The sequence below is a fragment of the Strigops habroptila genome, chromosome 3, assembly GCF_004027225.2.
Source record: "Strigops habroptila isolate Jane chromosome 3, bStrHab1.2.pri, whole genome shotgun sequence".
Taxonomy (NCBI): domain Eukaryota; kingdom Metazoa; phylum Chordata; class Aves; order Psittaciformes; family Psittacidae; genus Strigops; species Strigops habroptila.
In genome coordinates, this window is record NC_044279.2 from 84,355,925 (window position 1) to 84,378,949 (window position 23,025).

The 23,025-nt window shown below is 39.8% G+C and overlaps 1 protein-coding gene across 1 annotated transcript in view; it reads left to right on the forward strand.

The window, feature by feature from the left end:
* Positions 1–23,025, forward strand: part of TNIP3 (TNFAIP3 interacting protein 3) — a 77,251-nt gene that overhangs the window by 45,601 nt on the left and 8,625 nt on the right. Inside the window, exons 5-12 of the mRNA XM_030480386.1 lie at positions 1,835–1,921; positions 3,478–3,567; positions 4,699–4,764; positions 6,018–6,149; positions 9,662–9,790; positions 14,224–14,322; positions 17,195–17,320; positions 19,879–20,037. Of these exons, the coding sequence (XP_030336246.1) occupies positions 1,835–1,921; positions 3,478–3,567; positions 4,699–4,764; positions 6,018–6,149; positions 9,662–9,790; positions 14,224–14,322; positions 17,195–17,320; positions 19,879–20,037 (888 nt within the window). The remainder of the gene's footprint in view (positions 1–1,834; positions 1,922–3,477; positions 3,568–4,698; positions 4,765–6,017; positions 6,150–9,661; positions 9,791–14,223; positions 14,323–17,194; positions 17,321–19,878; positions 20,038–23,025) is intronic.

The window sequence follows — 23,025 nt, forward strand, 5'->3', positions numbered from 1 at the left end:
GCAGCTGACTCTTGACTCTTCATGTGCCCTAACTTTAGTACAGTCAGAACACAAAATTATGCAGTGACAGCCTGCTAATGGGTGCTGCAGATGTGTCTGACAGACAACAGATGGACAGACTGTGGATCAAAGGAGACCACGATTCTCTGATCTGACACTAATATCTTGGTGACCTTTAGCATTCGCTTGGTCAGTTTCCCTATGTGTATGATAGGGTTATTGCCTACTTCTGCAAAGAGCTTCAAGGTCATTAGGTGTAAGATTTGATTTGACGTAAACTTTCAATAATGTAGTACTCAGTCTCATTTTTAAAATGCATGGTGTTTCCTCTTCCTTCTCCATTGTGGGGATTTTAGAGTTTAGCTATTAGCACATTCTCTCAGGCAGAACAGTACGTTTATTCATTTTAGAAGTTGGCCTTCTTGCATGTCTGCTTCCTGGAGGATGGCCTTCCCGTTTCACTCAGCCTTGCTTTGGTGCTACAGAGCCTTACTGCGCTTCATTGCCTGACAATACTGGCTCATATTTCTTATATTAATCACTACAGAAACGTCAAGAAATGCAATTGTGGAAATTGCTGTGTTATCAGCCAGTAGTTTTCTTCCTTCTTTAAATCAATGCTGTACCTGGGAGGGATATGCTGAAAGACTAGTTTTGGTATAGGTATAGATGAAATTCTTTTATTTTTTGATGGGTAGGATGACTCCTATGTAGAATTTAAAATGTCTTTATTAAAGTATTATTTGCTTTTTAATTTCTCTTTTTATACCCCAGGAGTTTTTCAGTTGCTCCATAAACCAGGAAAAAACAAAAATACCCATCAGGCTAGGGAGGATATATTTCATATGCATATGCTGTAAAATAATAGCTTTCTTCCAAAGGGGGTTCTGTATCTTGCAAAAGAGAAGCTGCTTAGTCACACATTATGAACAAGAGATCTGGAATGCTTCCTTCTCAAATCCATCGTTATACAGAATTCCAAGAGTGAAGATGACAGTGGCTGGCACTTTTCTATTTCATTCTTTGTATGTGAGGTCTACGGAAGTCTCTTCTTTGTTAATCTTTCATATGAGTTTAAGGTTAACCTCTTTTCCCAAAAGGGAAACTAAGACTCAAGTTTGAAGTGTTGGGTACCTTGAGTACTCAAGTGAAGACTTGGAGAGCTTGAAGCTAGATCCATGCTTAGATAAGGTAAGTACTAGAACTGCAAATACGAAGTCTTTAGGAGAAGAATAATTCCACCTGTCATTCTTCATCTTTGTGCAGCTTTTCTTCAGGGAAAGTAAACACATTTTCCAATTATGGTTTTCCCCTAAACATCTTGGGGATTGTATGGGAGTGCTCTTCCCCATAGCTGTTAACAGACTTCACTTTTACTCCTTTATAAGCATGACTCACTGATTTTTCTATCATGATAGTTCACACTGTCTTAGTATAACTTAATACTTGTCATACTTACGTAAGTCCTGTTTTACAGCTGGAAGCAGAGATAGAAAACCCTGTCTTCTTATTTACAGAAAAAACATACCCTTCCTTCCCTTATACGTGCAACTTCCTCTCTCCGGGTGAACTGGTCAGTCAATTGTGATTTACATGCACACTAAGCAGAGTACTGCCTTGCCTGGCATGTTAGTCATAGGCGGTTGTCATGGTTCAACCCTTCTGGGAAGCCCCAGCCAGGAAGGAGGAAAATGTTAAAATCAAAATTCCACCACTTATTTCTGAAACTCGGCTGCTTCCATAGGCAGCACTCGTGGATCTTCAGGGTCTTAATGCAATTGTCCTGCTCCTTTAGCCAACAGAAAATATCCGTTTCATTGCTTTTCTTCCAAAGATCCATAGTGAAGCAAATGCTCAAGGCCATCTTGGATGTGCACGGACAGGTGTGAGTGACATGGAAGCCCCAGCAGACCCACTAGAAGTAAGTGACTGTTTCGACTGTTCTCTGAAATGCTGTTTGATTAACAGGAACAGCTTGGGCAGATATCATACATGTCACTTTGTAAATTGACAATTACAAGCTCAAGTTTTGTTCCAGTTGATTTGTCCGAATGATTTATGTTGTTTAAGAGTAGAAGGAAATGTTAGAAATATTTTTGGATATGGCATTCTTAGGAAGAAAACCTTCCCTAGCATTTCCCCTCTCCCCAAAAAAAGTATCTGGTCATTTTAATTTGTTGTTATACCAAGGCTAGAAAGTGGTTAGTTTTAGTGACCTAAAAACTTCTGTGACCAGAACTTGGGCCATTTGGCGCCAAGTGTACATAGAGCTGTTAGTCTTGTGAATTGTCCTATTCACTTTAATAGAACTCTTAAATGTGCACTTAACACGTGCCTAAGGCCTAGATTCTGAAAATAATTCATTCATGAATAACTCCATTTACTGCCAGGTAATTGCTTCAGATATTTAAATTAAACATGTTGATGAACTTCTACAGGAAGAAGGCTTGACTCTTTTCTAGCATGGAAGTCAAGTGCTCCACGTTAGAGTCAGCAGGACTGGCCGTGGAGCAAATACATAGTCAGGATCTGTGCCTATGAAAAAACACAACGAAACTATTATTTGATCATCTTCATTGGTTTTCGGCATTAAATTGTCTAGCTGAAGAAAATAAATTCGGTTCAGGAGATTTAAGACCTCAGAAGTGCCCATACCTTTATTCTAGTTTCTTATATATTGGCTGAACATTCAGGGAAGAAAAAAAAATCCCTGAGCACGTATCTGAACAAATTATGTTTTATTTTCATGAGTGTGTATCTTTTTTCCAGTACAGCTCTCTTGAGATATATATACACACACATGCACACCTAACAGATCACTTCTTTGTTTTCATGACAATCCATAGAAACTTCTTGGAAATTATGATATACGACATTGCCATTATAAAAATGAGGGTTTAGCAGCTGTTGTCCTGCATTGGCAAAACTTTAAAAAATGGAACAATTGCAGACTGATTTCCTAATTTCTCCAAATGGCCTGTTCGTTTTCTGTATTGCTTGTTTTGAACCCATTGTGCTAAAGTTTATTGCCTTGGGCCTGCAAGCACTTACCAGGGGCAATACTACTAATTATTCTAGTTCTTGTAAATGAAGGGAATTACTTAAGCCCACTTCAATTGACACTCAACTTTTGTGGTTTGTACTGCTTGTTTATATTACCATCTGTAAGATAATTAAAATCCTATTTCGTGTTCTATGTCTCAGATGGTACAAATAGACATAATTTTGTTTATTTCAGTGCCATTTGCATAATGCTTCAATTAAAACACAGACTAAGCAGGGTTAAAGCAGATGTACACTTCAGAATCTGCTGTCAGCAGGTGTAAAGGTACAGAAATACAAATGCAACGTAAGAAAATGCTGCCGTTTCAGTTTCTTTACATGCTCATGTCTGGGTGGATGGAAGTTTTATATGACAATGTTGGCTTGAAGAGAGGATGATGAAAGCATTCGTTTTTGAACATTTTTTTTCTGCAGTCAAGGCACGTATTACTGACCAAAAAGAAGACTGTATCAGCCAGTTCTCTGGAAAAACAGATCCTCTCACTAGAAGGACAGAGGCGAGAGGTAATCTCAAGTATACCCTTAACCTTTACACAGATAACCTCTAAGACAGACATCACAGTATCAGTAACACGTCCTGGACAGAAAATCACTGATTGTGTTATGACTGTTACTTACATTGTGTTTATGCTGCAGTTGGTTTTACCCACCTGTCCAGCACGGCCTATGTTTCTTCCTGTGGGAATCTCATCCTGTGCTCTTGTGAGACAACTTTTTTGTGGGTACTTTCTGCTTTGCACTTCTTCACAGCCCTAAGTGTGCAAGCACTTAAAATTATGTTTAAACTAGTTTCAATAGTCCTACTTCTCTCTACCAAGCTAGGCAGAGTTATATTTGGAGAACTATTCCTAAAAGCAAATGATGTCTTACTGTGATGCAGCTATGAATGGAGAAGAGCAGAGATTTATATGGGACAATAATTAATTATCACTATTGTGAAGGCCAAGTAACCACTGCGAGTAGTAACCAGTTTTATCTTGGTCACAGGTAGCAACCAGCTGTAAGCTGTTCTTTTGCTGAGCACCCTAAAGAGTGATCCTAAATCCTACAAAGCATAATGCTTCGAAGGAACCTATTTGGCTTTCTCCAATAAAAACGTAGGCAAACCGACTTCACTCCTGCCACTTCCATGCCTGGTGTTAGCTGATCTTCCCATCTTGCAAGCTATGCTTGCTTGCTTTAGTGGTACTGAGAAAGGCAAATGGGGTTTGCACCTGGTACTAATTGCAGTCAATAGGAATCTTCAATTTGCTTGTTTGAAGTCAGAGACCTTTTGATTGGAAATATGTTTATGGAGCTTAGAGCAAACTAACAGAAAAGTCCCTGGCCGTTTAGGAGTTGCAGCTTGGGATTTGTACAGTGTTGCAAATGATTCACCTGTAGCTTATTGTGTATTTGCATACTTCCTGAATGTTACTTCCTGAACATTCATGTGCTTTAACTAAAATACCAAAGCACTGGCAGATGGCCATAAGGCTTGCCAAACCTTAAGCTTGCTTTTTCTGAAATGAACTGGCCAGATAGTGAGGAGGTTATGAACACTCCTAGCTGGAAGATTAGAATGCCAGTCTATTTTTTTATTGATTGACAATGTTGAAATAAGGGATATTTACTTTGACTTCCTGATAATTGCAGCTTCTGGAGGTGAACAAGCAATGGGATCATCAGTTTAGAAGTATGAAACAGCTTTATGAAAAACAGGTAATGATGTTGACTACTTCTATTGGAATATGTATGGCAGCTGCAGATGGTTAAGTTTGTGCTTAAATATCAAGCAGCCACAACTATAGTAAATATCTCAGGGGGAAAGGCATCATGTTTATTTTGTCTTTTAGCTCACAAATTAAAAAGGCTTCATCACATAGAAGTGAAGCTAATGTGTGCACAATCTTCTGCAGGACAAAGCAACCGGAGAAGCAGGGCTTCCCTAAAACAGTTGGGACCGGAGTGGACATGACAGCAGAAATCTTCATGCCTTCCATGATTTTTTTGATCATTGGTCCACATCATCACATATCTGTTGGTTCTTGTCCCATCATTTGTAGCTGGCTTATGAAGCCTGGAAGTTCACTGGATCTCCCTGTAATGGGAGAGCGCTCAGATATATCCTTCATGACTGCTGCCTTCTATAAGCAGAAAGACTATTGCTTTTGAGAAACTGCTCCGTACAAAAGCTTTTAATTAAAAAAAAAAAAAAAATTTGTAAAGAAATGCTTTTTTCTTTTTTTTTTTTTGCCAAGATCCCATTGCCATAGATTTCATTCCTTTCTTGTGGCTGTGTGGTAGCTTCACCTTTTTATGCAGCTGCCTGGTGAAGCTGCCCACTTACCATTTTGCCTGGTATTCCAAAAAACAAACTGGTTCACTGAGTGACACTTCCCATCTCCTGTTTCTTTCTATGAAAAGGAAGTTTGCATAATGACCTCATGTGCTTATCAGGAAAATTTTCACTCTTACTATTTTCCAGTAAGCTTTATGGAGATCTAGACCATTTCTTGGATTTTTTTTCTTTTTCTTTTTTTTTTCTTTCCCCAAATAGAAGAGGAATTTAAACATCTCTTCCTTCTTTAATATAGGACCGTGTTGTGCCTCTGGCTAGATCATTTAGATGTGCACCACTGCAGAAGGAATCCAAACTGCAAAAGGGAAAATAAAAACATTAAAATTGAAAATTCATTCAGAGGGACAGACCCATGGTAACTGTCCTTTGGCAGCCAAACAGTGAGAGACCCAACTGGGTTAACACCAATAGAGAGTTTGCCCAGGATCATTAAGAGTCTCCACTGCAGTCAGAGCAGTGAAGCTTGGAGGAGGGAAGGGAGACTTTACGTGCAACCAGATCCACTCTTTTATGCTGATCTCCTGCATGCTGGAAGCATTTGAAGGCACCTTCGAGGTGCTGTACCTTTCAGGATCCTTGGTCGGCCCACCATGGTCTGTCACTTGCTTTTCAGCTGGCAGAAATGAAAGCAAGACTGGATGTGTCAGAGAGGAGAGTCAGTGAACTGGAGGAAAAGAGGCACCGACAGCATCCAGAAGCTGAGAGGTTGCGAGCCCCAGGCAGAGAGCAGCCGCTGCAGGAAATGGTAGGAGGGTGCAGTCTGTCACCCCGTTTGTGTGCAGTGTTGAACACTGTCTTGCTTTTCCTCTTTCTCTTCTCATGAGTGACAGGACGTGGGTTGTCGCATAGCTGTAAGATGAGATTGTGGTATTGAGTGCTCTTCAGTATTGTACCCAAGGCAGTGGCTGATCTTCTGTCTGATCAGCGAACTATGTATAGAGTCATTTCAATACAAACTGGCAGAACGGACAGCACTGGGCAGGGGGGGAGGAGGAATAAAGAGCACACTGTTATGAATACTGCAGAGATTTCCTTCCTAGCTGCTCAGTTTGGGGTGAATATCTTTGTGAATGAAAACGCTACAGTGATTTCAAATGGAACAGGAACATCATTACAGATGTTACACCAAGTGCTCCAGACAACCACATTTTGGTATTGCAATATAGGTTTTTATACATGTGCTAGCTATCTCAGCTCCCTGTAAGTATTACTGAGGTAGTTAGTGCTGTTGTTAGAGCTGAAAGTGCCTTGGCTGACCTGCTGCTCTAGAGTGGCATTCACCTCACTCTGAGAGTGGTTGGGCAACTCTCTCAGGACTGCTTTGTCATTGGCTTTTGTGTAGGCATTCACGTCTAGGTTAGATCCCTAAGCTGAATTCCCACCACAGTAAAACCACTGAGTGAGTGTGCCCAAGATATATGCAAAACTTTGTCCCCTGTTTTACAAGCACCAAAGAGTGGTGCCTCCTATTCTCATTCTGCTTCATGGTATCACACACTTCATAACCTCTTGGAAGAGTTTCTGGATGGTACTCTGGCAGCTGAAGTCGTGCTTCTCTATTCACTTGATAATGTGGAACAAACCTGAAAAGAAGCAGCAATCACATTGCTTCCAACCTCAGATAAGATGTAAGTTATCTGCTGCAGGAAAGCAAATGCAAAGCCCTTAGCTTTTATCTTCATAAGCAGAACATTCATTTTGCTTGCTTATCAATTATGGTACAGTCTTAGCTAAGCACTTGATTTCCAGCCAGTTGGACTGTTCACATATTTTAAAGCAAACTTTGCTGTTTTGCACTTACTGAATCGCTGCCTGTATTTGCTGCAAGTGTGGATCCAGTGCAAGACAATCCATTGCCCTGTTCTTATTACTAAGCTTTTTACTGCCCTTATGAAAAGATAGGGAGGAGCAGTACTCTCCCAATTTTTTTGCCACATGATGAACTAAACAACAATATAATCCAAAAATCTCTTGCAGGGACAGGTTAACTTGCTTGGAACTTCAGCCATAGATTCTGAATTTCTTTAAAAATTATATACTCAGCCAGTAATTGCTTGTATTTATTCTGAATTTCTTTAGTTTTTGATTGTCATGCAGGAGATAGATATACACATTTGCAAAGGTAGCTGCTGAAAGTAGAGATTGTTGAATGAGCAGCAACTAACATTCTTCATAATTGCGTTTGATTTTTTATATATGTATGTATATATATTTTATATTTTTTCTTTTCTTGAAAGGTAATAACCCTTTCTTTTTTAAAGAGCTGTAACCATGGATCTGGAATGGGCTGTACAGGGCAATTGCCAGAGCGAAGTGATAAGATGTTTGTTCTCTACTTGCTTATCTAGTCTAGCAGCCTGACAGTACCGTTTAAATTTGTTTACTCTGAGTGGCAGTTCTCTGGATGCTCTGATGAGCCATTTAGGAAAAACAGCAGCACCAAACAACCCTGAGACAGATGACATGATGCTGTGTTACAGAGCTATCTTGGTTTTTTTAATGCACTGGAGGTATGTCTCTCATAGAATGATAATGTGAATTTTGTCAGTCCCCATGTCCTCCATGGCCCACAGAGATAAACTGGCTGTTCTGGAGATTTAATTTCTATTTTCCCCCTCTCTGAGCATGACTAAGTAGGTACCCATAGAGAGGAATCAGACCAACCTAATCACTGGAAAGTCTGAGTGCCATAACACCTAAGATTCAGTGTCAGCTAAGAAGCAATAGGACGTAAGAATTCAGATGGTGCAAAAACCTGAACAAACTGGAAACCTTTAGTTACAAAACAGGCTATGTTCCTGGAGGTGTCAGCCTCTAAGAAGGAGAATGTGTGCTAGGAGCTAGGAAAAGAGCAAGGCAAATGTGAAGAGAGGGGCATAGCTAAAAGCCTGTATGGATTTTAGTGTTTTGCTTTTCTTTAATATCTTAAAACGCACATGCACACGCCAGCTTGAGCTAGCTCTTGGGTGAGTTCCTATACTTAAAGCAGAGACAGCCTGCTAATCTTGCTCAGTTTTTGGAGAAAATGAAAGAAGTTCCAAGTAACTTAGACCAAAGGAAAACAAAGGTACCTCATGTGTGAGCAACAGTATCTCAAGGGTGTTTTTCACCGGCTAAATTAGCACATGGTGATGCACTTCTCATGAGCCCAAACTGTAAATGCCTAGTAGCTGGCTGCTCAGAGATACGCCTGTTGCACAGAAAAAGAGGCCTTCAAATGGGGTCCTGTGCATGTGATTGTTGGATCTCTTTTTGTTTGGGGTTTGTGGGGGTTTTTGTTTGGGGTTTGGTTGGGTTTTTTTTTTTCATCATATAAAGGTGCTGCAGAAGAATACTTGAAATACTCTCTTTTTTTGTAGAAGAGGTCATTCTGTTTCATATGTCTGAACAGCTTTGGTCTAAGACAGTCTGGCTAAAGCTGGCTAGTGAGGAATGCATTACCCTGTGAGAGAAGCTCATACAATGCTATTTGCTTCAGGGTCTGATTCAGATCTTAGCTCCCTTCACTGTAAATTGAATATATCCATGCTGAAAGTGATAGGAGAAGAGAATCAAAGTCTGGCAAATCTGTCCTAATAATTCCTAAAAATTCCTATAATACCATCTTGAAAGGCTAGTGTGTAAATCCTGCTGTACCTGTACTTTGCTGGGGTGGCAAGAGTGTAGGCGCACACACTAGGAAGGGTCAAGCTTAAGTCAACACAACTGTGACAGGGTCAAAGCAGATTTTGAAGTCATGCTTGGTAGCTTGGTAATCCTTGTGTGGGCTGAGATCTGCCTCAGTCTCTTGTGTAGTGGAAAAAACCCTCAGACTATGTGATACTGAGATCTGGTTTCATCTTCAATGTTGTATAACAGTGGGAACTGCTGGGACTTTACCAGTGTTTAGGCCTGGCCTTAGCGCTATAAGTACATGAGAATAATACAGGGTTGGGATAATCATCTCAGACTGGTACTGATCTGCTTGGTCTGCCAGCTTTCTCATGCCTTTGTGTAACTGCAGGCTGTAGAGAACTGGGATTTAGTCTGGTATGTTGTCTCTGTCTCATCATATGGTGAGTGGTCACAACAATTTTAACAAACTTTATCATATCTGGTCTTTACTAATGATCCGCCTTCCTGTGCCTCCCTTTCCAGCTGTGTTTGGGACAACAAAAATGCAGCACATCTGCCAGACAGCAGATATTCTGAAAATTGTTCTTGAAAAATGGTTCCATCTGCATTTCAGCAGCATCTCTCTGTATTTTTACATCCCAGAAGGAAACAAAGGTCCTTAGTGAAGCTCTCCATGAAATGAAGGAAGAGAACAGGCTCCTGAAGCAGAAGAATGCCTCGATGATGAGAAAGAAAGAACATTATGAGTGTGAAATAAGTCGTCTCAATAAGGTATGAACAGGGATGAGCTGCTGACCAGGACCTTTACCTTTAATGGTCTCTGTTACCTTTAATGGGTCTCTGTTGTCAAGCAGTGACACTACCAGATGCCCATCTTTTCAGTCATGGGTGAACAACCTGTTCATGGTAGCAAACTCATGATCACTATTTGGGAGCTGGGGAAACAAGCAAGAACTTACTTTAGCTAATACCTGTGCATGCTGTTCTTGGCGGGTAGTAGGGTTGCATTGTAAAGAGGAAAGTTAAAAGAATCCTTGGCTTCTCCTGTGAAACCTCTCTGCATGTCATATCTAAGCTCTTTCAACATTCTACCTTTTTAGAACGAAAGGGAAATGGCACAAAGATGCTTTCATATGCATCCAGTGAAACACTGTGATTAAAAAAAGATTTCAGACTGTTTAAAATCTGTTGTTTTACATATATTCCATGTTTGAGAATAACGGCTTCTCTTCACGAGAAATGCTCCTGTCTTCCTTTTTATATACATACATAGAATTATTATGTGTATATATCTCATTGAGGAAATTGCCATAAAATTGCTAAATGGGATTTTTTTAGGTTTTTTTTTTTTAACTGAGGGAAAGTAATAAATGTAACTTTGTTTAATCAAAAGATCACGTGAAGCAGTGGGTGTTTTCTAGCAATTTATATTTCATGGTGAACCACAAACACTTCCTGAGGAAATGCACTGCAGTAACCATTGCTGTGTAACTTCGTCCTACATGAGCTAAAGGGCCATAGTGTGCAAAAGTCAAGGCAAAAATGTCATGTTGCCATGTTAAAAAATCTGACAGAACATATGATCTCTGTCTCTTTTGGAAATGCACTGACAGGACTTGCTCAAAGCCTCAGTATAACTTTCATTCGAGGTCTTGTTTGTAAAATAACTTCTTTCAGTGTTTTATTTTGCTGTCTTATGATATGATTGGAACTAAGACGGATGGGTAAATAGACCATTCTTTGAAATGGAACATTAATTTCATGTAACATACTTTCCCATGAGTAATTTCCTGGTTTTCTGTTTATTTGCATCCTTCAAATCTCATGTCATGCCAAAAGGGACCCTCTGCGCCCTTTTAAGACTAGTCCCCTGCTATTGCAGGTTCAGTGACTGGAAGTTCTTATAAATTCTCTGAAATCAATCAACTTGTTCCTTAAAAATACTTAAGCTCTTTCTACTGTGTTTGTATTGGAAGGCTGTTCTCAAACTGTAACCCTTCTTTCATTAGATTCTTTCATGTGTTTCAATTGGACTGATTTTATCCTGGCTAGGTGATATTCATTTGTTTTTCTGGTGGTAGTAGTGTCACACAGATCTGCTTCATTCCTTGTACGAAGCAGATGTGATCTCTCTGTGGAGCAGAACTGTCCCCTAGTGAAAATACTATTGGTCTCAGGGGCACTTGCTCTTTCCCTATAGCTACAAAGAGCAATTGAATTTTCACTAGTGGACAGTGCAGCTAAGCTGACCCAGCTCTTTCGGTGTTTTGAAACACAACTGTGCCTGCTAATAGGCATGTGTTTCATCTCAGTCATTTTAAACTGCTTAGGTCTCAGTTTATGGAAGTCACTGCTACTTGTTTCTAAGTACATTAACTTTTTTACCTCAAGTACATTGACCTTTCTGCCTTTGGCTTCATGCAACTTCGATCCATTCATCCAGAGTATTAACAGCTTTCTAGGCGCATGAAACACTTATCCTTCTTGTAGCTTCGGAAACCAAGGTAGTTATTTTTCACTCATACAGTTCCATTTTTGATGTTGAAAAAAATCAGAAAACCTCTGCGCTGCTTGTCTTGCAATTTCAGGTTTCAGTTCTCAGTACTTCTGAATGAATATTATTTATCACCACATCAAGTTAAGCTCAATTTAACTCAGTGAGCTGTGAGTTCTTTCTCACTGGTACATCTTCCTTGTTATTAGCCATCCTGCCACTGCCACACTGCTCTAAGTTTGTCCTCATCAGAAATACTGTTTTTAGGCTTGCTTTCCTGTGTAATGCCATCATTCTTGAACTCATTTTTATAGTGAGGAAAAAATTAGTATTTTATAGTTTAATTTCTTTTGCAACACACAGCTCAGTGTGACTGTCTCTCTTAGCCTGCGCTTTCATCTAAAAGGTACCAAAAGTGGTAGCTTTTATTAGGATTAAATCCTTTTTCCAGTCCCTAAAGGCATTTTAATTTTTCTTCTTGAAATTATTCACCTAGCAGTCCCTCAAGCATTTTCCTACACAATTTTTTTCAGCTTCCTTGAGATATGATTTCCTAAGGGGTAGGGGAGTGGTTGGTTTGGTTGAGCTTTTTTATACTTTGACTTTTAATGAAGTAGGTATAGCCAAATGATCTGAAAAAAATTGAATAGAGGACCAATTCTAGAAGGTGCTTAGAAGTTCTTTGTCATTCCTCAGATTTGCTAATTTGAAATTACAAGTCTTAGTTAAATATTTAAAATACCTTATTTACTCTTAATTTCAATTAATTCATGATAATTTTATTCAGCATTGTTTTTTTAAAACCAGTGGAACGGTAATATCTTAATTTCTTCCACATATTACTCTAAAACAGCCCCACCTTTTGTCAGTTCAAAGTGATGGGAATTTTGAAAGAAACATATTCATTACATCTTTGAATATTATTTTTAGTAGTGTTTAGTCTCCATTTTACACATGGGAACCCAAATCTCTTATGACATAATTGTCAATAATTTGCTATTGATCTAATAGCAACATTACAAAAGTTTACACACACAGAGAGCACTTCTCAATCTTCTTACAATCTTTCCTTAAATATTTTGATATGGGTTTAGTATGACCCTAAACCAATTCAGCTTTATTCATGCTGCAGTTTTGTATTTTATTTTAAATGATAAAATAGGGTCTCACAATATTGCTTCCAAGGTTTAGAAAAATCCTCACCTTATTTTTCGCTACTGTTAACTTTTTGAAGTTCAATTATTCTGGATTTTTCTGTGGTGGTTTTTTGTTTTTTGGTTTTTTTTTTTCCCTCCATAATTCTGAGATGTAGAATCTCCTCAAAAAAACCCCACAAACTAAAAAATCCTGAAGAATTGCCCAAATACCTAATACATCTATATGACGGTATGATTCTACAAAGTGAGCTGCAAGAAAAATAGTCAATATAGTGACAACGTATTGAACAGTGGCTCAGAAGAGAAAAAGGAGAATTAATCAGTAAGCTACCTGTATCGTCATCCTCCCATGTTTATGTTCAACACATGTATTGACATGGTACACAAACTTGGCCACTACTATACCAGTTTCTCCTCTGCATAATTCTTAGGGACAGTAGCTCATCAGATAAAAGGCCTCCCTTTTCTGTGCTCTCCATGGAAAGTGCTAATTTTTTTGTTGTTTTTTTTTTTTTAATACATTATTTTTTTGTTTGCCTAGGATAATACTAATCCTTGGTTTACTTTAGACACTGGTTCTCCTGCTTGGCCACTTTCCCCTCTGTCTCTTCCCCCTCCAAATTATCTTCCCTCCTTCCCTTATTTCCTGAATGGAGTGTGGCCAGCAAGAGGGAGCTGGGGATCATTAGCAGGAATTGAACTTTCAAAAGTGTATGAAGTTAGTTGAGTGCATATCTTATGTGAGGGACGCTGAACAGTACTGAATGGTGAATATTTGTCTTGGAGTAAAAAAGTGTTTGTGTGTGTAGTGTGTGGTTATAGACAGAGAGCGGTAAGAGTGATTTAAAAATAATCCCAGTCCAAGGGAGATCTGTGTGATAATGTTGAAATTAAAAAATTCTGCAAAGAACGATGGCAGAATTTGAGTGAAAAATAGAGCATTACCAGTGTACTGTGTGTATTCCTAACTCCCTCTAGTGACAAGCTATAGAGACTACATTACTTCTTCCCAGTCGGTTTCCTTCAGTTCCAGTTGAAGAAATTTATACTCCTAGTGAAAAAAATGTTTCGGTCAGACTTCGCTGTAGTTACATTTTAGGGCATCTTTAAATGTTGCTTTAATGTTCTTGGGGATTTTGTTTGCTTGTTTTTGGCCTCAGCTGAGTTTAGAAACCTGCCTTTGTTTTCCCACATTCTGACTTGCACAGGAAAATGGTGTTTAGGAGTGAGATTTGCAGCTATGATTTCCATAGGTAAATGCTGGTTATAGTTTAAAGCAAAAAGCACAGTCCCTTAAGCTGTCTCAAAGTCACAGATGTAATGTGTGTACTTTGAAAATTTGGACCTAGTCATGCATATATGTTATTCATGGGGTTTATATTCAATGTATATAGTTAAAGCTACTGCAAGTGAAGGGAAAACCACCAGAAAATTGTAACTCACTCTAATGTGTTTATCTAGAGAGCAGTGTAATAACTTAAAAGGAGGTTTTTTGTTTGTTTTTTTAAATGTGGTGAATCTCTGATTAGTAATTTTGCTGTTTGACGTTTCAGGCCCTTCTGGATGTGTTGAAAAAGCAGCACTCGCCTGTACTTGGTGGCAGAAACAGCCTTGAGGACATGAGAACCCAACTTGAAGTTCTCAGACAGCAGGTGAGAATGGCTGGAAGTAAGCCTAGGCAGATTTCATACAGCATATTTTTGCCCTCTCTCCCAAGAACTGTGCCTGGTGGACTTACTAAGTAGAGCTTTTGAAAGGAAGAACCAGTTTAGCCATGGTGCTTTCTAAGATGCTGTCATCACAGCATGTCTATGAAGTGCAACGAAGTCCTTGCAAAAGACTGGAGCAAGGACTTGTGCAGGATTCAAAGCAGCAGAATGGTTCTCCTGACTCTCGGAGACGTCCTGCCAGCTCTCTGTTAGGGGCTGAATTTCATCCAGAGGGAATGCTAAACTTCATGAGTTATTGATTGTGTTCCTTTTTTCTTAGACATTAAAAGTTCAGTGAATTATCTAAGAATCCTGGTCTTGGAAAACTAGAATGTTGGCATTGCAGTTTTTCAAAGTGTGAGGCAAAGCATTTGCATCTGTAGCCTGCATACCAATCACTATAGAGAAGTGTATTTATTTTTTTTAATCTTTGTTTGGAGCAATACAAGTGCTTTGTGCGCTCTTTTTCTTTCCATATGAAAGAATCTGTTTAAAAACATGAGACTTTTCAGATAATTTTACATTTTAGGTCTGTCATCCTGGACAGTGTTAGGGTTAACATTATTGACACACAAAAGGGATGTGATGAGAACGGGAATTTTATTCAGTGGGAATAAAATACTTGTTTCTGTCACGTTTGACAGCAGAGCCAGATTTTGCTCTCTAATGTAATGCTTGCCACATGCTGGAGAATAAAATCGTGCACTTGATTGTACAGTAATGAGTTATTTCATTCTACACAATAAAATAGAGTAAACCATTTTTTTTTTTCTAGAGTTCTCATGGGGTATCCATTTTATGAATGTATTTTTCTAGTTGTATAAATCATTATAGTGACTCCAGACTTCCTTCTACACAAAATGGAGCAGGAGGCTCTAACTGTACAGAGGAGGGACAAATAGTGACATGACAGAGCCTCACTAGAGCTTGGCTGTCATCAGTCCATCCCTGGCTGCGACAGGAGAGATGAAGGCATTCATTCCTTGGGAGGTGTCCCCCTCTTTCTCAGGGCAACAGAATATGTGGCAAAACTGTGACAAAGTGGCTCCCTTGCAGCTTCAGCAAATTGTACAGCTGGGGAGCGGGAGGGAGGTGTGACAGCAGGGGAGGGAATTGGGAGAGAAGAAATGAAGAAATACTGAGGAGAGAAGTGTGTAGATAGACAGGGGATCCAAGAGACCTAGATTTCTGCAAGCGACAGCTTTGCCTCTGCTTTGGAGGGTCAGGGGCATGCACGCTTCCTCCAGGCACAGGCTGTGGAGCTGAGACCCCACGCAGCCACACAGAAAGCCTTTGTTCCTTTCACACAGTGTTATTCAGGGAGGGAGTTATATCTAGTGGGGGACCGTTGAGTCCCAAAAAAACCCTGCAAAAATTACCTGCAACAGGCAAGTCATGAAAATAATTTATAGAGCCCCTTGAAGACTTTTTTCTTCCCCTGAGCTATTAACATTTTTTAGCCCTCCTGTGAAGTCATAGTGCTGCTGCCAGCAAAAAGAAAACTGGGCATAAGCCACAGCAAGCAAGTTCTTTGGAAACAGACTGTCAGCAGCCTTCAGTCACCAACCAAGAGGACATGTAAGGACTTCTGAAAGTTTTGGTGGTGGTTCTCACCCCAAAGTGCTTTCGCTATTATTTGTCAGTAGAAGTGCCTCCAGCTTCTTACCAGGTGGATGTCTGCCCATTAGCTGAAGATTAAGCCAGTCAACTTAAGACCAATTAATTTAGGGATTTGTGTTTTGCTTCTGAATCTGTACGCTCACTGCCTGCGCCTGGGGCGGTCAGATATTTTAGAATGGGGTGAAGCACTGTGACTCCTGGTGACATAAAAAGAGCTAAGGCTTCAGTATGTGAAAGCTTATTGTCTACGAACAGGGCCAAACCTCCGTATTTCCGTATTGAATTTTGTGTAACATTCCCCTCTGCTTCTGCACTGGGCTGAGTAGGTTCTTTGGGCTGAAGTTTGAGAGGGTGGATTAGAAGTCCTATATTGCAGACAAAAGGTACATGAGGAGCAATTATTTTTTCCATGTACATTTTCTAACATCTGGGGTGCAATAGCCTTCTCTAGTTCTGGGGGTTTTTTCCCCACAGTGCTCTAGCCAAGGTCTAAAGCCCCCGACAGTCCTGACTAGTCCAAATCCTCTGGTCATTAATATGTGACCACAGCTCTAAATGCTATCACTTGTGCCGTGCAGATTAGTCCTTTGGGCCACTTTTGCATATTTATTTGGCTATAAAAAGGCAGGATGTAACTTAATGATTGTGGCTTATCATTAGGTTGGACGAGGTGGTGATGTTCTGTCAGAGGGCGTGCTAGAATTTGGGGTTTTGTGCTGTGCCAGCACCTCCCGTCTCCACCAGGATGTTAACTTCTTGCATCTGAGATACAGGGGAGAGTTAAAAGTGTTTGTAATTGAAGACAAAACTGGAAAAAATGTTGATAAAATGTTAGTCCTGCTGCTGTTTATCCCTTAAAAAGATTGAAGTCTTTAGTTTTTGCTCTCTTATTTATAATATTTAAAACTGATATGTGCCAGACAGCCTTTTAAATGACAAGGGTCTGTGAATACTGAAGTTGAGGACTGTTCTGATTGATGGGTGCCATTGGAGAATAGCCACTGCTTGTCATTTTGTATTGGTCATAAAAAAAGATGCGGGAAACTTTTGGTTGCAGGATTATAAAGAAGAGGCATCACTTTGGAATGCAGGCTGCTGCTTGGCCAGTGTTTAAAAAAGCAACCAGACAACAAAGTGGATGAAAATTTCCATTGTGGCTCTGCTGAAATTCACATATTGGTCATAATGATTGCAGGTACAAATATATGAAGAAGACTTCAGAAAGGAGAGATCTGACAGAGAAAGACTTAACGAGGAGAAAGAAGCATTGCAGAAAATTAATGAGAGATTACAGTCTCAACTGAACAAACTAAACTCTCAGGTATGAGTCAAAGAAAGTTACTATTGCCAGCACACGTGTATTTTATTTTTATTTTCTCACTTTCCACACAACCCAAGGCTTTCTGGCTTCCATTAATTGACACTGGATTTTATGAGGTCACCACCTGGGATGAAATCATTCTGAAGTAATGCAGTTAAGAAGATGAGAAATGATCAGAGATTACTTCCAAATTAAGTAGATGAAGGGAGTATTTATTGCAAAAACTCTTCACACATATCTTAAAATAGGGGAGAACCAAAAATAAATCCAGAGAACTGTTGATTGTTTCACTGACACTTGATATAAGAGCTGTAACATCAAACCAGCTTTTGAAATAAAAAGCTGCTGTAATTAATCCTGACCTCTGCGGTAGAATTAGAGTGATGTTAATGTCACTAAAGGGAAAAAAAAAATTGTTTCCATCCAAATTAGCTGAGCAGCTACTGTAATAATTTTTTGTTGCAACATCCTTTTTATCTCTTCACAGTAGTGTCAGTATTCTGCTCACAGACATCCAGGAAGCCATAGTAAAATCATGGCATACAAAACTGAGCTTTCTCAATACCCCTTTAAAAAATGATGAAATTTTGAGGTTTCCTGTCTTGACAAAATTGTGCAATGTTTTAAAAGAATGTCCAATTACCAAAATGTTCTGTGATGATTTATTGTCCTCCCAACATTGTTGTGAAACAGAAACTTCAGTATTGGCTTATTCTCAGCCAACTCATGCATCAGTACTAGTAGGGTCTTGCAATAGTATTTGAGGCAAGGTACTGTCAAGCACAACTTCCTCCCATTGTGGGAGGAGAGCAGGTTGGGCATCCTGGCTGATGCTGGGCACTGATGCAGTACGGGCCCCAAGTTGTCAGCGCTTTTATGAGTGCTTGGAAGCATTTCATGCAAGTGTAAAAATAGCAATACCAGAGGGAATATAATGATTTGCCATTCAGGGCACCCAAGGATATGGAATATCCTTGGACAAATCTGTTAACATTGTATGGAATAACTTTAAGATATATTTCCCAGACTGACCAGCCCACTCCTGGGTGGTTCATAGAATCACAGAATGGTTTGGGTTGGAAAGGACGTTAAGATCATCCAGTTCCAACCCCCTGCCATGGGCAGGGATGCCTCAAACTAGACCATGTCGCCCAAGGCTCTGTCCAATCTGGCCTTGAACACTGCCGGGGTGGAGCATTCACCACTTCTTTGGGCAGCCTGTTCTTCTTCCTTATATCCAACCTGAACTTCCCCTGTTTAAGTTTAAACCCATCACCCCTTGTCCTGTTGCTACGGTCTCTGATGAAGAATCCCTCTCTATGCCAGAGAGGGCCCCCTTCAGGCACTGGAAGGCTGCTCTGAGGTCTCCACGCAGCTTCTCTTCTCCAGGCCGAACAGCCCCAACTTTCTCAGCCTGTCCTCATATGGGAGGTGCTCCAGCTCCCTTATCATCCTTGTGGCCCTCCTCTGGACTTGCTCCAACAAGTTGAGGACACCAGAACTGCACACAGTGCTCCCAGTGGGGTCTCACAAGAGCAGAGTAGAGGGGCAGGATCGCCTCCTTCAACCTGCAAGTTGAAGGAAGGTAACGAAAAGGTTTTGTAGGAGGGAGTACTCAAAGACACCTTTCTATATATTTTTGCATTGTCTAGAGACTGTAAAAGGTTAAATGTCTTGCACAACCCCAGTCAATCAATGGATTCACAGCAGTGACAGTAAAGGGGGGGTCTACAAGTGGGAAGTGGGACTGAAAGGCCTTTCCCACTCTTTCCCAGCCACTCTGGGTGAAGGAAAATGCCAACAGAACTGCATGTGTACAGCATATCCGAAGGACTGTACAAGTGCTGTGTAACGTGTGTGTACAACATGACTGTCCCTGCATTGCATCAACAGTTTACACTAGAGATCATCTTGTTTGTCTCTTCCTGCCTTGGGATTTCATTAAACAGAGCTTGTGAAGGATTTAAAGCATGAGAGGAACCATATAGAATATTCATTGGTTTGTTTTCTTAAGTCAAATTTTTTAGTAGTGACTCATGGAATCATAGAATAGAATCATAGAATGTTAAATCATCTTTTACCCCTCCTTGCTCTGTCCTTAAAGCAGATTCCTGGTGACTCTGCTGGGACATAGAGAACCTAAGAAAAGGCAGATAGACCTAAATCTCGAGGCCATCAACTTTGGTCCTTTACCACAATTATTTATTTTTTCTTGCTATGCAAGTGCCTGTAGTTCTGCTTCAAACTGTTGAAAGCTAATAGGCATAATGAAAACATTTTGAATATAGAAAACATCCAGATATGTGCTTGCCATATCTTGAAACCAATATTTTGTCACATGAAAAGTGTTAAGATGTGGCACAAGTCAGCTTTCTTAGACGATTTTTTACATCATGAAGTCTGAAGGGTCTAAACAAGCAGTGTTGGCACCCATGCCAAGAGAGAAGGGCTTTTTTCCCCCTGTTGCTTTTCACTGATTAATTTATTTGTGAATATTGTGTTGGTCATCATATCCTGCTGCTAGTGCATTTCTTCTTGCTTGTCTTATTTTTTGACAGACAAAAGACCTCCCAGTACAGTCCGAGAGGCCCAGCTACCCACCTCCACTCTTCCTCTCGCCATGTGTTAATTACGGAAGTTGTGGGCTGGTTCTTCACTATCAAGACCCTCGCGTCCATCCAGCATCTCGCAGGGCACATAAGCAGCAACAGCATTCAGTAAGATTCCCACCATCTCCCATTTCACAAGGGCACTGATTTGCTCACAGTGTGGGTGACCACAGGAGAATAACCTGGTGCAATCACAATGCCATCTTCAACAGTTGTTGAAAATCTGTTATTTCCTAGTTTGTTGTCAGTTCTAGATCAAGATTTTATACTGGTTTATTAGCCATAGGTCTGGAACAGCCTTGGTGATCTCTGTACAGTATCTCTTCCGCTACTATCTGTAAAGAAAGAAATGCTGTTTTTTTCTTTTGTATAGAAAAAAGATAGATATAGATAGTTGTATTCTTTTCTTCCTTGCTGTTCCAATGTCTTCGCTACTGAATTTCACAGAGTAAAAATTCTCTGGAGCCCAGTTCTGGACCTTCAACATAGTGATAGTGACAAAAATGAAAATGTAGCTGAGGTCAGCATTATTCTGGTTCTTCCCTCTATTCAGTCTAAGAAATAGAGGGAAGAGGGAATAGAGGGAAATATTGTCCTACCATCAAGCAGTACCACCGTAGCCAGATTGCACGAGCCCATATTCCCTGTAACAGTCTGGAGCAGGCAGGCAAGCTGTCAGCAGGATTCACAATGTTGCTGTTAAACTGGAAGGGCGAAATCTCAGATGTTGTTGCTCATACCCAGTAGTATCTTTCCTCTAGTATGCTGCTGTGAAACAGGATTACGTGAGGAATAAGCTTCTGCTGAGGGTGAAGCACTGTGGATGTGAATGCTTTAGGAATGCAATTTTCCCAAGCAAGCCCATGTATTAAAAAAGACCCCCTAAAATTAAAAAAAAATAAATCAGCAGAAGTGGAAGTTATATCTGAGTGTGGCTAACACAATGGGAAATTTGCCTGTTTTCCTGGCACACAACAGGATCCTGTCTTCCTCAGCATAAAGAGTAGGTTTGCACTAGGACAGGTTATATGAGGGGGAGTTACCTATTTCAAGGAAAATCCTGATTCAAAGGATGATACTTTTTAGGTGCTTTAGGTTATCTAAGTGGACTGTGCTTGTTCAAATATAGTGAGAAGGCATTTAAACATGGTGAATGTCATTTTAAATAGACAGTATCTGGTTCTGGCGATAAAGCTGTGTCACATATGGAAAGATGCTCATTATTTGAGAAATTATAGCTGAATTTTTGCAACACGCACATAAGGCTTTCAGACTGGAGAAATCCAGCGGAAAAGCTGTGGTCAAACAAGTCATATCTATGCTTCAGGAGTGTGCTTATCTCCCTGTTTATCAGAGTTGGAAGTATTGCAGAATGTTTTTCACTGCAATTTGGACACTGTGCCAGATTATTTTGGCTTTTCTCCCCGAACTTTCATCATCTGGGTTTCTAATTCTTCAAGGGGTCACTGGGTTTACAACTTTGCCATTTCTGCCGGAGCACTGGGGTCAGTTTGACTGGTTGCTTTGTAACTCCCAGTTTCATTCTGGGTTTTCTTTGAGGTTCTTTGTCTGTGTAAGTGCAGCGTTGCTGCTCTGGGCTCTTGATACCTCCCTGAGCAATTTGTTCGCAATGAAGAAAGGTGTTAGAATTTAATGTGTCCTGAGTTAACGTACATAATCCTGTGTGTTTAGTCTGTGCTTTTGCTTTTTCCTTCTTTTTATATCTTGCACCTTCTGGTTATTTTTTATATTGTTAGTAGAAGCATTTTGTTTAGTCTGACATGAAATATGCCTCTTGTTTCTGAAACTCATTTGAGTTTGCATAGCGTAAATAGTTGTGAAGGAGATGAGTAGATCAGAGAACAGAAAATTCAACAGAAAGTCAAAATAGCAATGCAAATAAGTGTATTTTGAGCAATCAGTAGAAAAACTACCTGTGCTTAAAGAAAAGCAGTCTTGCTTTGTATGAAAGCCTAATTTGGTTGCCAACAAGCACAGAATTAGTTAATAATTCCCGTGGATGATATAGTTTAAGTGAAAATAGGATAGCTCCTTTTTTCCTGACAGAGGAGAAGTATGAGAGCAATTATTGCTATGTAACTACGAGTGACAGCATACGGAAAAATTAAACCTGTTTTCTGTATCTAGAGCTTCATCCTGCCATCTTAATTTAGGCAAAACTTCTTTAGAAGTCTATGAAATTTCTTCCCGACAAGTTGAAATCTGTAAGAGTCTCCTTGGAATCACTCAGGATTTTATCAGGGTAATTTCTGCAAAAGAGGGCTTATTTTCCCAGTTTAACTAATTTGAAGCAGTAATTATGTGGAATTTGACAAGCTTGCATGTACTACTTAAACCAGATAGACAGCTTAATACAGCTTCAACTGAAATGTCTGGTCCCAAAATTGTTTTCTCTAGTGGTAATTTGCTACTCATTTACCATGGTGTGTGGTATGAACTATAATGCAGTAATTCTTTTTTCCAGGATTTCCCTGGACAAAACTACGTTTGCCTGGATATAACCTTCCCAACATTTCCTGTTACAAGACAGGGCTTTTTCCCACCCCACAGTATTTTCAAGAAGTTATTTGGTAACAGCCAATGTTATAGCAAGGCTAATGCTAACCTGTGGGGAAGGGAGGAGGGGAGAGAACTTTGTTAATTGGGTTATGCCTGTCACACTGAAACATGTTACAGATGTTGCACATACTCAGACTAGAACAGCTTCACCTGTCAGGTCGATGTGTACCAGGTTTCTCCAGGAGTTCTTTAGTACAGAGAATGTGATGCCTGCTAGTATCTTCTGGTGCACTTTGTTCCTTAGCCCTTTTAAAATCTGATTCGGTTCTGTTAATGTTTCTTTGATTTGTGGGATCTAGAAAGGTTTACACCAATATTTCAAATGAGTGCAGCATCTAAGCCACATGTCATGAAAAAGAAAGCAAGCTGAAAAACTCAGAGCAGTGGAAATATAAGGTTAAATATAAGATTTTTTTGTAAACCACTTTTGTATGACTAACAAAAAAAACTTCACGGCACAATTATATTTTTATCATGTCACTATTATTTTGTTTGAAGTGTCTATGAAGTCCATAT